This window comes from Ooceraea biroi, chromosome 3 (assembly GCF_003672135.1).
Source record: "Ooceraea biroi isolate clonal line C1 chromosome 3, Obir_v5.4, whole genome shotgun sequence".
NCBI classification, from domain to species: domain Eukaryota; kingdom Metazoa; phylum Arthropoda; class Insecta; order Hymenoptera; family Formicidae; genus Ooceraea; species Ooceraea biroi.
This window is the reverse complement of record NC_039508.1, coordinates 14,844,338-14,856,896: the sequence shown is the minus strand read 5'-3', so window position 1 is coordinate 14,856,896 and position 12,559 is coordinate 14,844,338. Positions and strand designations below refer to the sequence as shown.

The following is a 12,559-nucleotide window of genomic DNA, read 5'->3' as shown; positions in this document are numbered from 1 at the left end:
AATATTATTTATAATTCAGAAAAAGTACACATATTAAATAAATTAATTGTTCTCTTTCTTTTCCATTAAATGTTTTTACTAAATCCTAATAAAAAGGTATGAAGAAATAAATTATTTATAATTAGTATGCCCTGTTATTATATTGTACATAAAATTACTTTGTAATCAAATAGCAAGAGAATTTATCGATACCTTTTTGAATATATCGACACATTGATTGTTTCAGTGGTTTTGCGAATGTTTAGTTATCTTATCGATGACTGATAACTTGAACATTAAATTAATTCAAGAAATCATATTTTTTAATTTAATAATACTTGTATTATTAAAGAAATTTGTTATACCTGACCAATATAATATATAAACTTGTTTAATCTGTTATTTAAATTTAACTGTTTGAGAAAAATATATAAAAATGTTGTTTGACTTGTTTTTATATGAAACTGTTTTAAAAGAAGAATTTTTATTTTACGCTATTGTACTATATGAAAATAAATTCACATTTGATTCGGTATTGTATTACTGCTTAAATTTTTGATCAAGTACAATGCAGTCTCGTAACGTAGGTTTTGAGAATTACAACAGTGGAGGCCTCAGTCAACATCAATGCCTGCAGAATGGTAACTTACCAATCTTGTTTCTTTTTTTTATTATAAATATATATATATATATATATATATATAATGCTACAAGTAGAAATTTGTATTATTTCTGGACTACCAGTCCAGACCATTTCTATGACTTATCAGTGATTGATGACTCTAATTATGGCTCAACAATGTAGATCGGTTCGGTTCGGTTTATGATACAGTTCAATTCGATGCATGGACCCTGGTTTTACAGCTGACGATCAGCTGTATCCGTGATGAATAACGCGAACTACTCTTTTCATTTCCACAATTTATCACGTTTGCACAGCAGTGCTAATATTATAGCTTCAGCAGTGTTCAATGTTGTCAGTAATGCTAATCTTGTTGCAATTATACAGGCGCCTTTCAATAGACCTCTAAATTTAGCTTTTCAGTTCTTGAAAAGCCCGCTACGAACCTCCACTGTTCCTGATTAAAAACTGAGATAGCAGTATGAATCAATATCGGTAAGGATTTATTTTCTTTTTATTAGCAATAATTTAACAGTGGATTCAATTTTTTATTTTTAAATATCACAATTTAAAAGTTTCGGATAATAGAAAGAAAAATAATTTACGTTTATTTACCGACTACTAAACTACTAACTTTGCTTGATAAGTGACAGATGTCGCTTCATGTATGTTTACGAGCTTACTTGTCATTACTTGTCGCAAGCGAGCAACGGAGCAAGTGACCGCCACGAATTCTATCTGATAACTTTATTATTAGTACTGATTTCGACAGTTGTGCATTGCCTGTGCGCGATCATGGCTTTCGCAGTGCTCAATATGCCCGGAAATAGTAAGTTCGTTGATATTTCATACATATTCTTCAGCGCGAGTGATTTTCACGTGTTACAGAGTTTGATAATATCAGCTGTGCGTTGGTTAGGATTTCCTGGTTTGCTCCATTCTTAATTTAAAAAATAAATACGATCATCTATTGTGACAGCGCTTGGAAAAACACGCCAATGAAATAGTTAATACTTTATTGCATATCATATGTTATGTAATATCGCACGGATATATCGTACAACTGTGTGTGAAAATGCTTGTTTCGCCATCGGTGAATCGTATTTATGAATTTTATCAATAAAAGTATACCGTATAAAATAAATAAATGGTTTTATTTAATTACAAAAAGTGAACGAAACTTTTGTCTTTTATTTCGAACATGAATCGCGAGCTAATCGATCGGGCTTCTATTACGTGTAGGTAAATAGTATAAATGCGATCGGACTTTGCCCCCGAGATATGTATCTTTTTAGCTATTTTTTACCCTGCATTTTGTACAATATTTCACTTTCTAGTTTGATTTATTTGCTTGTCTGAGCACACAAAAACGTGTTATTTTTATTTTAAAAGCATAAAAATGCAAAGTCGGAAACGATCAATTTTTCTATCCGTAAACACATAATTTTATCTCTAAAAAAAAACAAGTTGTAACGTAATTTGTGTAAGAAATGCTACGCAGATTGACGCATTAATTGTAACTGCTTTTCTGGCAGTACAGAGGCTACAAAGGGTTTTCCAAAGAGCTTATTCCGACGCCAAGTTTCCTCAGATCACAACGCATTACACGGTGGTACCTAGGGAGACGGATTCAAGATGGAAAGGTAAAAGGTGTTCTTCTTGGCTTTATTTTATTTCTTAGAACAATGTAAGTTATACAATGGTAATATTATTTCTGCATTTTTTTGCTGTAGATGTGAACATGGAGAGGTACGTGGACGAAACCGATATCCTGATTGTCGGTGGTGGGCCAGGGGGATTGTCAGCGGCTATCCAGGCTCGCAGGCTGGCAGAGAAGCACGGCAAGGAGCTCAGGGTTACCCTTGTTGAGAAGGCATCTACCATTGGTGGACACATCCTTAGCGGCGCTTGCTTGGATCCGATCGCTCTGAACGAGCTCTTTCCAAACTGGAAGGAACTGGGCGCACCGCTGCACACTCCTGTCATGGAAGACAAATTTGCGTTTCTTACCGAAAAGAAAAGGATATCCGTACCTATCTTCAAAGGAATGCCAATGTACAATCACGGAAATTACATCGTGAGGTAAGGAGAGAAACATCAGCATTGCTGTGTCCGTAAATGAGCGAGGAAAAGCGAGACGATTTTGAGTGCAGAAATTTCTCTACAGATTGGGACACGTCGTGGCATGGCTTGGCGAGCAGGCGGAAGCCGCCGGTGTCGAGATGTATCCTGGCTACGCGGCAGCAGAGGTTCTCTATCACGAGGACGGGTCCGTCAAAGGGGTGGCCACGAACGACGTTGGTATCGCAAAAGATGGCTCGCCCAGAGACACGTTCGAACGCGGTATGGAGCTTCACGCGAAGTGCACCATATTCGCGGAGGGCTGTCACGGTCACCTGACGAAACAATTGTCGAAGAAACTGAATCTCAGGAAAGATTGCGAGCCGCAGACGTACGGTATCGGATTGAAAGAGGTGATTATTGCGTATGGAATAAAATAGGTCTCTCATTAATATCATTTATTATGAAATAATTATTAGAAAATAAATCAATATTATAAGTAATTATTAGTACCGATATAATATCGATATAAAACGTTTCTTTGTAGATTTGGGAGGTAGAACCGGGCAAACACAGACCCGGAGCGGTTGAACATACAGTTGGCTGGCCGCTCAATAAGAATACATACGGTGGCTCATTTCTGTATCATCTGAACGAAGAGACACCTCTGGTTGCCGTAGGTTTCGTCATAGGATTGGATTACAGCAATCCCTATCTGTCTCCATTCAAGGAGTTCCAGAGGTTTAAGCAGCATCCGAGCATCAGGCCAACATTCGAGGGAGGAAAGAGGTCAGTGTCTCTTACGGGAAATACAGCTTGAGCCTCTGTACTCGTTTCACGTTCCTCATGTTTATTTTTCTTAATTACAGGATAGCCTATGGTGCTAGAGCGTTGGTAGAAGGTGGGTTCCAGTCCATTCCCAAGCTTCAGTTCCCCGGTGGTTGCCTGATCGGGTGCACGGCAGGTTTCCTGAACGTTCCGAAAATTAAGGGAACTCATAACGCCATGAAGAGCGGAATGCTGGCCGCGGAAAGTGTTATCGAAGCGATCGTAGACGCAGAGAGCAACGCGTCGCCGACAAAAGGCTTAGAGCCGAAAACGTACACCGATAAGATAAAGAACAGTTGGGTTTATAAAGAACTGAAAGCCGTGAGAAATATGAGGCCCAGCTTCCACTCCTCTCTCGGACTATACGGCGGCTTAATGTACTCGGGTTTCTCCATGCTGTTAGGCGGAAGGGAACCGTGGACCTTGTCTCATGGAGGTAAGAACCGACGAATTTCTACGAAAGATATCAAGCAAGTCAGACTGGCAGACTTTAAATGTCATATTTTAATACCTTCGTACGTCTTTTTATGTTTTCAGGTCCCGACTACAAGAAACTGAAATCCGCAGCTGAATCGACGCCCATAGAATATCCGAAGCCGGACAACGAGGTATCCTTCGACCTCCTGTCATCCGTGGCTCTAACTGGCACCAATCACGAAGCCGATCAGCCAGCCCATTTAACATTGATGGACGATACCGTTCCGGTGAAGAGGAATCTCGCGGAATTTGCTGGTCCGGAAGGACGATTCTGTCCTGCTGGTGAGTCAGTTTACTGCATGATTAATCATTTTATTATTTTTATTTATTAGATACATTCTAGTATATTTTTCATTTTATTAGAGCATTAATTATTAACTAATACCAACTTGCTTAGGAATATTGTTTCTAATTACATGTTAGGTATATTTTATGAATTGTTTCTTTTGTGAGAATTGCAATTGCATAGATTATAAGTTAATCAACTTTATAAATTAAACGCTAACAATGTACTGCGCAAATTTATTAGTAACAAAATGTACCGTTTTTCATAGCATAGTTTAAATAGAGCGCAGTATAGTAGACAATAGATCTTTATTCCGTGAACATGCTGGAAGCATTCATTAACATTAAAATCAATTTGCTCAAGAATGTCTTATGCCACTGACGCAAATGGGGAAACTCGGTACACTGACGATGAATAAGTAGTGCACTTACTGCATTGCGGAGTTTGATACTCAAGCTGCATTATTTTACGCCAAACATACGCCATCGTCCCTGTTTCATTGTATTTTAAATATTTAATAGATTTTAAAGCGACTTTTCTTGCATTCCTTTTTGCAATCGAATCGCTCGCTAAATATTTATTAAAAAATATTGACTCCGTATTCTCTTTGCTTTTAATACTTTTTTACATAGAATTAAAATTTTCTAAAGCAAATATAAGATATTTATGTTCAATTTACTTAATTTTTAATATTTGTACTCCACACATATACGATATTATCATCAATCATTCAGATATTTTCCAGATTTCGTGGAAATTTTCCTTATGCAAAATTATTTCGCATTTTAAGGATATCATGAAGTGATCAATTTTGTCCGCGATGAATTTGCGTGATTTGCAACTAGTTAATCCAGCTTCTTCCTCTTCCGTCCTCGTATCGCGTCTCTCCCCTCTCCCTTTTTCCAGTCTTGTCGGGGGTTTATCGACCGGTGTGTCCTTGAACCTGAGCCACCCGAACAACCCCCGCATGGCTAGACAACCCCGGACCAAGCTCAATCCCCGAAATCGAACTGCGCCCTGCAGCCAGCTTCGGCCAACAACCTCACCACTGGTTTATCTTTTCCCATTTTGTCCCTTGAAAATTTTTATTATTAATCCTGAAACAGCGTAGAAATATATACTTCAAATCGATCGTAAAATTTCCAATTAGTTAAAAATTTTTCGCATTACCGTAATATGAAAGTAATTTTTTATAAGTGAATTTTTGATCGAAAAAAGACAGATTTAGTTGGAAATTGCACCATGGCGTAAACACTATAGTATGTCATGCTTTATCAGAACGCTTTCAAACCAGACAAATTTATACGACTGCTTCTTCATGCGCCATTGTTTCTTGAACACCCACCCTTGATTTGTACGCTATGTTCCTTCTTTATCCTCTCGCTTCTCTCTTCTCGCTCTCTGTGTTCCTCTTCCTGTTTCCTTTCATGAGCCAGACGAGACGGGGCATTGGCGAGGGGATCGTCTGGGAGTTGCTTTCCTACAGGATAGCTGCGTCGTCTGGAAGATGGTGGGGACCGGGTTATCGACTGTCTGGCCGAGGGCACAGTGTGACCTTCGCGGCGTAAATCTCACTCCACAGCATCCACAAAATGTATAGCGTCTGCTGAATAAATCGTACTGAATAAATCCTCGCATTGAGTAATCATGTCCTGCATGTTGTTGAGATTATTAATATCTTCGTAAAACAATAATATGTTACAGTTCCTCCGGAGTAAATAAATAAATTAGTTTCATTTATTTCACTATCGCGCTGCAGCACTTTCGTTGTATGACAAGCCGGAAAATAGTTAATAGTTGTTGTTGATGATCCAACTTTCGATTCTCCATTGTCGTTTTAGACAGGCAGATATGAGAATGTGTGTGTCAGTTTTATAAATCCGCGCCTGTGTGTAATTTGCTTCCAGGTGTTTATGAATTCGTGCCTTTAGAAAGCGGAGAAGGCGAAAGGTTACAGATCAATGCGCAGAATTGCATTCACTGCAAGACTTGTGACATTAAGGATCCGAGCCAGAACATCAATTGGGTCGTGCCCGAGGGAGGCGGCGGTCCAGCTTACAATGGCATGTAAAATTGACTAATTCATTGGATGTGCAATGTTTGATCAGGTTTAGCTCGTCTTTCCGTATACTGTTCAATATCCTTTTTGTATCATTCTTTTCGAGAAAATGTAGATATATTATTGAGTCACAATCATGTTCCTGATCTTGTGAATAATTGGATATTTCTAATTGTAATTTGAGTTATGTGGATCAGAGATTCGCGCGAGTAATCAATAGTGTAATCATTGTATGATATATTGTACACAAACGATGGAATTACTTCTGATTCGAATGGATTAATACGGTCACGGAATTAATCCTGATCGATAGAAATGGGTGATCTGTCTTTCCTATAGTCATAGGTGTACACATTGTCGATTTCGTAACTATATATATAACTCCTCGTCTATCAGAGCAGTTTAAAAGATTTATCGTTTGCTGGAATAATGGTTATTGGACCATACGTGTCGTTGAACAGATTGGAAAATATCGCGCGTGGTACGTTTTTATTGCACGAAATGTTTCTCGAAGATGAAGAAAAATGTTTTCAGATACATGTACAATAATGCTATTCTTATTGCTTTTTGATAAAGTTTGTATAGATGATCCATTTATACATATGTTATATTTTTATACAAGAGAACTGAAATAAATATATTTACGATAATCAATTTCTTACCAGCGAATATTATTTTTACCTTCGTTGCTGCCTTCGTATAATTCAAATCCAAGTCCTCCTTCTTCCCTCTATAATATCTAGTTAATTAGAAGTTACTTCCTGTACAAAGAAAAATATAATATTATTCTTCAGCAAGAATAGGAGCACTTATTTCTGTGCGCCGGACCTTCTTCATAACAGATGGAACGCAATTTTCAGCTAGTTTGCATCAAAGACCCAATATTACACATTCTTGCTTTTCCACCGGAATTCTCATTCCAAAGCGCGCATAAATTCAACGGTTCGTATTATTTTATATTTGCTCGCAAACACTTTCTATCTGCCAGTATCATGATTTCCTGTGAGAATATGTGTTTGCAGGTGATGACTGAACACGGTTTGCAATAACTTAAACTGCAAAGGTGATTTATAGGAGAATTCTAATCCCGCTTCGAAGTACGGCGAACGCGTGTGTGTATCTGCTTGCAATTTATTTTAGGTGGATATCCTTCTGAAGTAAGCTTCGTAATATCGAACGATAGCCAAACATCGGTTTGAGGAAATGCGGTAAGAATGTACAGCGAGAGATATCGCTGCAATTTTTCACCGAGCTCGGAATCAAGTCGGTTTTCACTGAGCGCATTCCCGTAACATTCAATTTTTACAGTACGCACCTGCTGCAAGTTTTCCGTCCCCATATCTTCGCTCGTAAAGAATCAGAGAGGTGACGGGGCGAGAGGCAATGTTTTATCATCCCGTTCTTCCGGAGGAATTGTTTCGCGCAAGACATTTGTCTTGAAAACGGTAGTGATATATACATCATACGAAATACCCGAATCTCTTTTTACATTCACACGCTCGTCGGGGACAGATCCACTGCCGCTGATACGGATAAAATTTATTACGTGACGTAACTTTGGAAGGTAACGGTTGCCTCTATTGCTGCTATGCGCCTTGTACAATAAAATTGTCACGTTATTTCACCTCTCGTGGAAGCCTCTCCGACCGGAGACGCCAGAAATTCTTGCAGGCGTGAATTCATACGGCGAACACAATAACATCTATTTACTCTCTACACAGTTATTTTAGATTGAAACCGAGGGAATAATTTCGCAAAAGCTGTTTTCCTCCGTATGCTGCTTTTATATGAGATATATGAATATTATGGAGTTTACTTTGCTGATCTCACATAGCCCAGAAATTGAGTATAAATTTTTACTAATGTTTTGATGTTATTTATTCGACCAATCCTGGCACAATGTCGATGTTCGGACATTTTCAAATTTTTATAATTATGAAGCTATGCGCTAACGGGGTTTGTTAGACTTAAAACATAGCGAATAATTTAGTCTAAATCGATAGATTAATTTGAATAAGTAATATTCGCTGCGAAAAACTGCCACCCCAGCCAGGGATCGAACCTGAGACCTCCCTCAATCCGTGCGGGTGTCTTAGCCAACTCGACCCCGTTAGCGCATAGCTTCATAATTATAAAAATTTGAAAATGTCCGAACATCGACATTGTGCCAGGATTGGTCGAATAAATAACATCAAAACATTAGCAATTTCAATAACTCACTGGCGATTTAAAATTATTTATATTATAAATTTTTATTTCGTCAGAATAAAATAATTATGCGAGTAAATCGCCGAAAGATCGCCGGCGAACATTATGTGAATTCTTTATGATACGTAAGTTGGTGCGACGCGGCAAACTGAATAGTCCGCCATTATATTACATTATCCGTAGATGACTGACTATTTTGATTATCTCGACAGATCGCTCGAGCAATTTGGTACATTATAGCCATGCATTTTTGAAGGAAAACGTCTTGTCCTCGCATCGGGGAATCACGAGCAACGTAAAACCCGATGAAATACGCACAATCAGTCTGCCTTTTACCTCCAACAGTCCCTTTCCCTCGTGATCGTCAAGCGGTCGTTACACATTTACGTGCGCTCCGTATAATGGTCTTCAGCCAGTAATTGCAGTCGGACGGTAGTCGTTCCGCGCAAGCAGCACTTTATTCACTGCCTCTATGAGGTCAACTAGCCCTCGTGGAAAGTTTTTATGGCATAGCATGGTGTTCAGCTAAAACCGTAAGATCCTACCTGACATCAGTGCGTCCGCAGTACACGTGACTTGTGGCCAGTCGCGTTTAATCAGGAGAGGTCCAAGTTCTCCTCCATAGAGAACGTGATAAAACTGCGAAACTACGTCGACAAGAGTTTTACGTGCCTGCAGCTGTACCAGTTGCCGGAATCGAGAGATTCGCGGAGACAGAGAGAATGGCACCTACGAGTACCATCGGCGGTCCGATGGAATTCACTTTGCGGCTGATTTGGCCGGATCCCTGGTGCAGATTCTTGCAGCGCCTTTGGGCGACGACGATAGCAATTTCGCTACTCTTTCAGTTCTGGTATCTCTTCAGTCACGTCAGTTCCGATACCCTGCCGGATCTCCTGGATTCCTTAAGTTTGTGCTTGTCTAACAGCCTGCTGTTCCTAAAACTGATCATTCTTTGGTTAAACCGAGGGTAAGATTCATTAATGATACTACAATTGAAAAATGGAAAATATAGAAATGTAAATATCATTGTTAAAAGCGAGGAAATAAAAATTTGAGATATATATTAGATCTTTACCTTTTTACACTAACAGAGACTCGAATCAAGATTCCTTCGAGAATAATTCATCTCTTTGGAAAACTTTATTGCTTTTTTTTTGTATATTAATAATTTATGGATATCATATCATTCAGTATTCGTTGCAACATTCTTACGACAATGACCAAAGCTGGACCGAGTGCGCATTCACTTCAAAGATGCAAGCGATGATGAAGCTTCTATTCTATCTCATCGAGTTTCGAAATATACCATCGGCGCGTACTTGGAGTGCTGTTTTTGGGAGCAGGTGACATGTTGGCTCAAAAAAGCGTAGGCACTAAGTAATTTGTCGAGGAGAAGCAACTTATTATTAAAATGAATTTGCTATTCGAACACATGCGCCGCTTTACAAAATTATCATGGTTTTATAATTTTTCCTGCAGTACACGTTAGCGATGTTGGCAGGAATGCTGAACGTTCTCATCGTCGCGTTGGTTAGTAAGATGGTTCTATACTGGAGAGTATTGTATCTGAAAAGAGAAGTCCAATTTTAGTTACTGTTCCACTTGTTTTTATGTCACACTGCTTTACTGGATTTTATCGGACTCACATGAAAACTAAATTTGCATCAACGGAAATTTCATTATCGGACGCTTAATAAATAATATTAGATCGTCAATAGGTCATAGTTTTGGGACAATCTTGGACCGTCACTTTTAGGTACTCCATATTGCCGGCCAGATCGACATAATGTGTTATGAATTGTTGAAAATTCTAGTAGCTGAGAATAAATGCAATTCACGTATAATCACGTTGAGATCCATCGTGATTATACGTGAGCAGACATCAAAGGCCTTGTAATATTGAATACGTGTTCTGTTACATGTTGTTAATGCAGTTTCTTTTAGACACGTTCGTTATTTGCTTTCTAGGATTCATATAACTATATAATCGTAACTATGAGTAATCCGATTCGCTTCTCCTGAACAGCATTTTGCAATTTGTTCGATAAATCCATCTTTGAATCGCAGTCGCTCGATTCCGATAAAAATGCTAGTGAAACTCGTCCCTTATTACTTCTTCGTGAATGTAGAGATGTTTATACCTTGCTTCACCGGCGAATATCTAAGCTCTAAGGTGAGAAAGGGGAGGAGAGCGAGATTGATATCACATCACATTTTTAGCGTTGGATGTAGCTAGTTTTTTTCGAATGCGTCTGTTACAAATTACGTTGACATAACCCATACAGCACGCAAAGATTGCATATATATTGCAGGAATCTTCCACCGCAACGTAGCAACATTGCAAATTCACTGCGAAATGCTTCTGCAGCATTGCTATGGGATTACAGGAATGTGAAAATGTCCGCTTTTCGGAACATTGCAATGAAACGTCATAATAATATTGCAATGTAATGAATTTGCAATAATTATAATTATTCATTATTATATACTTTAAATATTTTTATTTATATAACTTCAATATTTTTATTTATTAACATAAATAGACAATTATATGTAATATAACAATAGTAATAAAAATGAAATAAACATTTTCTCTATTTTTGTTATAAAAAAAAGTAACTGTTCTTTATAAAAAAACTTAAAAATCCTCTTCTTGAGATATTATTTTTCCTTTAATTATGTTAAAATATTTTTCCTTTAATTAAATAATTGAATCTTCTTCATTTTTGTTTGTATGTTGCCTGTAAAAATAAAATAGGAATTAAAATTCATATATTAGCATAAAATTACATAAAAATATACATACTGCAAGTATGTATAGAATTATATGTAAAATGACATACTTTGATCTCTCAATCCTAATCGGAGCTTGAGCAAGCCACTTGGAAATGCATTCAGCAATTTCTGCATCAGTGGCATGATTGTGTATTTCATGAACAGCTTCTATAACAGAAAAAGTTATTAAAAATATTACAACTATTAATATGCAGTTTTCTACTGAATTTCCATAATTTTGAGGTTATAGTGATATAAACCGTGAGATAGGCAAATAGAGTGATTCTCTGTTATAATTAATAGATACAAGATTAACAGCACACAAGTGCTATAATTAGACATAATATTATAAAAATGTACTTACCTTTTTCTTTTACGTAACTACTTTCTTTTAGAATGATGCTCGCGTCGTACAACCACCATGTTCTTTAGATAGTCGAAAGAGACAAACACCGCATGCGCATATTTCCGAGTTCAGATTCTGGTCATCACATTGGTCGAATAGATTTGGACGAATCTCGTTAGGATAGGAAGACTCCAATGTTTTAATAAAATGAATTATTAATATTAATTAATTACAAATTTTGATTGTGCAATGTTTCCGAAATATTAATGTCATGTTGCTACAAGTGTGCTGGTATTTTGCGGATATATATCTCTGCAATGTCTTTGTACTGTTGCATTGCAATTTGCAACGTTGCAACGTTGCTGCAATGTTGGTGCAAGCTTCTGTGCTGTATGGGAATAGGGTGAAAAATAAAAAATTAACGACCGATGTGAAAAATAAACGATCGACTTTTGTGAAAACATGAATATTGAGTTGTCACGTCTATTCATTTGTCACATAAACATGCAATGTAAATCTTAAAGTGTCATTAAAACATTATTTCAGAGCAAATCTATATCAGGCTGCATAAGGCCGAAAATAGAATCTTGTTACTAATGGTGAGATCTCAGTGACAGTCGGAAAATTCATGGATTTATCTTTGGAGAGTTTTGCAAGCATAAGAAATTCCGTTTTTGTTGACAAAAATGGCGATATGAATACCGCGTTCAAATTGTACTAATTAAATAATTTTCATAATTTAATTTCTTTTGTAGATTCTGAAGGTTTCCGTGCTTTATATCTCAATATGGCATGCCATGTATTAAGACAAATATGAATCTCCAATTAACAATTAATTGCTATGTAACAAATATCTAGAATCAAAATTTTATAACTAACGTAGAAAATAAAAAGATGTATTTAAGAAAAGTGAAA

At 37.3% G+C, this 12,559-nt stretch overlaps 1 protein-coding gene, 1 long non-coding RNA gene and 1 pseudogene across 3 annotated transcripts; 2 read left to right on the top strand and 1 right to left on the bottom strand.

The window, feature by feature from the left end:
• Positions 1–1,277: 1,277 nt before the first annotated feature.
• Positions 1,278–6,966, top strand: LOC105277194 (electron transfer flavoprotein-ubiquinone oxidoreductase, mitochondrial). 2 transcript variants are annotated; one of them, XM_011335383.3, is made up of 8 exons: positions 1,278–1,430; positions 2,137–2,244; positions 2,335–2,683; positions 2,769–3,075; positions 3,210–3,451; positions 3,532–3,926; positions 4,028–4,249; positions 6,161–6,966. In XM_011335383.3, exons 1-8 carry the CDS (start codon positions 1,397–1,399, stop codon positions 6,322–6,324), a joined length of 1,821 nt encoding a protein of 606 aa, XP_011333685.1. In that variant the 5' UTR covers positions 1,278–1,396; the 3' UTR covers positions 6,325–6,966. The 2 variants fall into 2 exon arrangements, with proteins under 2 accessions (XP_011333685.1, XP_011333686.1); XM_011335384.3 differs by having other exon boundaries at positions 1,297–1,430; positions 2,142–2,244.
• A 1,774-nt stretch (positions 6,967–8,740) lies between these two features.
• On the top strand, positions 8,741–10,869 carry LOC109610829 (annotated as a pseudogene).
• On the bottom strand, positions 9,902–10,498 carry LOC105277193. The gene is made up of 2 exons (XR_893568.3): positions 10,170–10,498; positions 9,902–10,089 (listed from the first exon to the last, which is right to left on the bottom strand). It is a non-coding gene; the product is annotated as an uncharacterized LOC105277193 (long non-coding RNA).
• Positions 10,870–12,559: the final 1,690 nt, after the last annotated feature.

Coding starts and splice junctions, on each gene's coding strand:
- LOC105277194 (XM_011335383.3), top strand. CDS start 1,397: ATGGCTTTCGCAGTGCTCAATATGCCCGGAAATA. Junction 2,245..2,334: donor GACGGATTCAAGATGGAAAG/GTAAAAGGTGTT, acceptor TTTTTGCTGTAG/ATGTGAACATGGAGAGGTAC. Junction 4,250..6,160: donor AGGACGATTCTGTCCTGCTG/GTGAGTCAGTTT, acceptor ATTTGCTTCCAG/GTGTTTATGAATTCGTGCCT.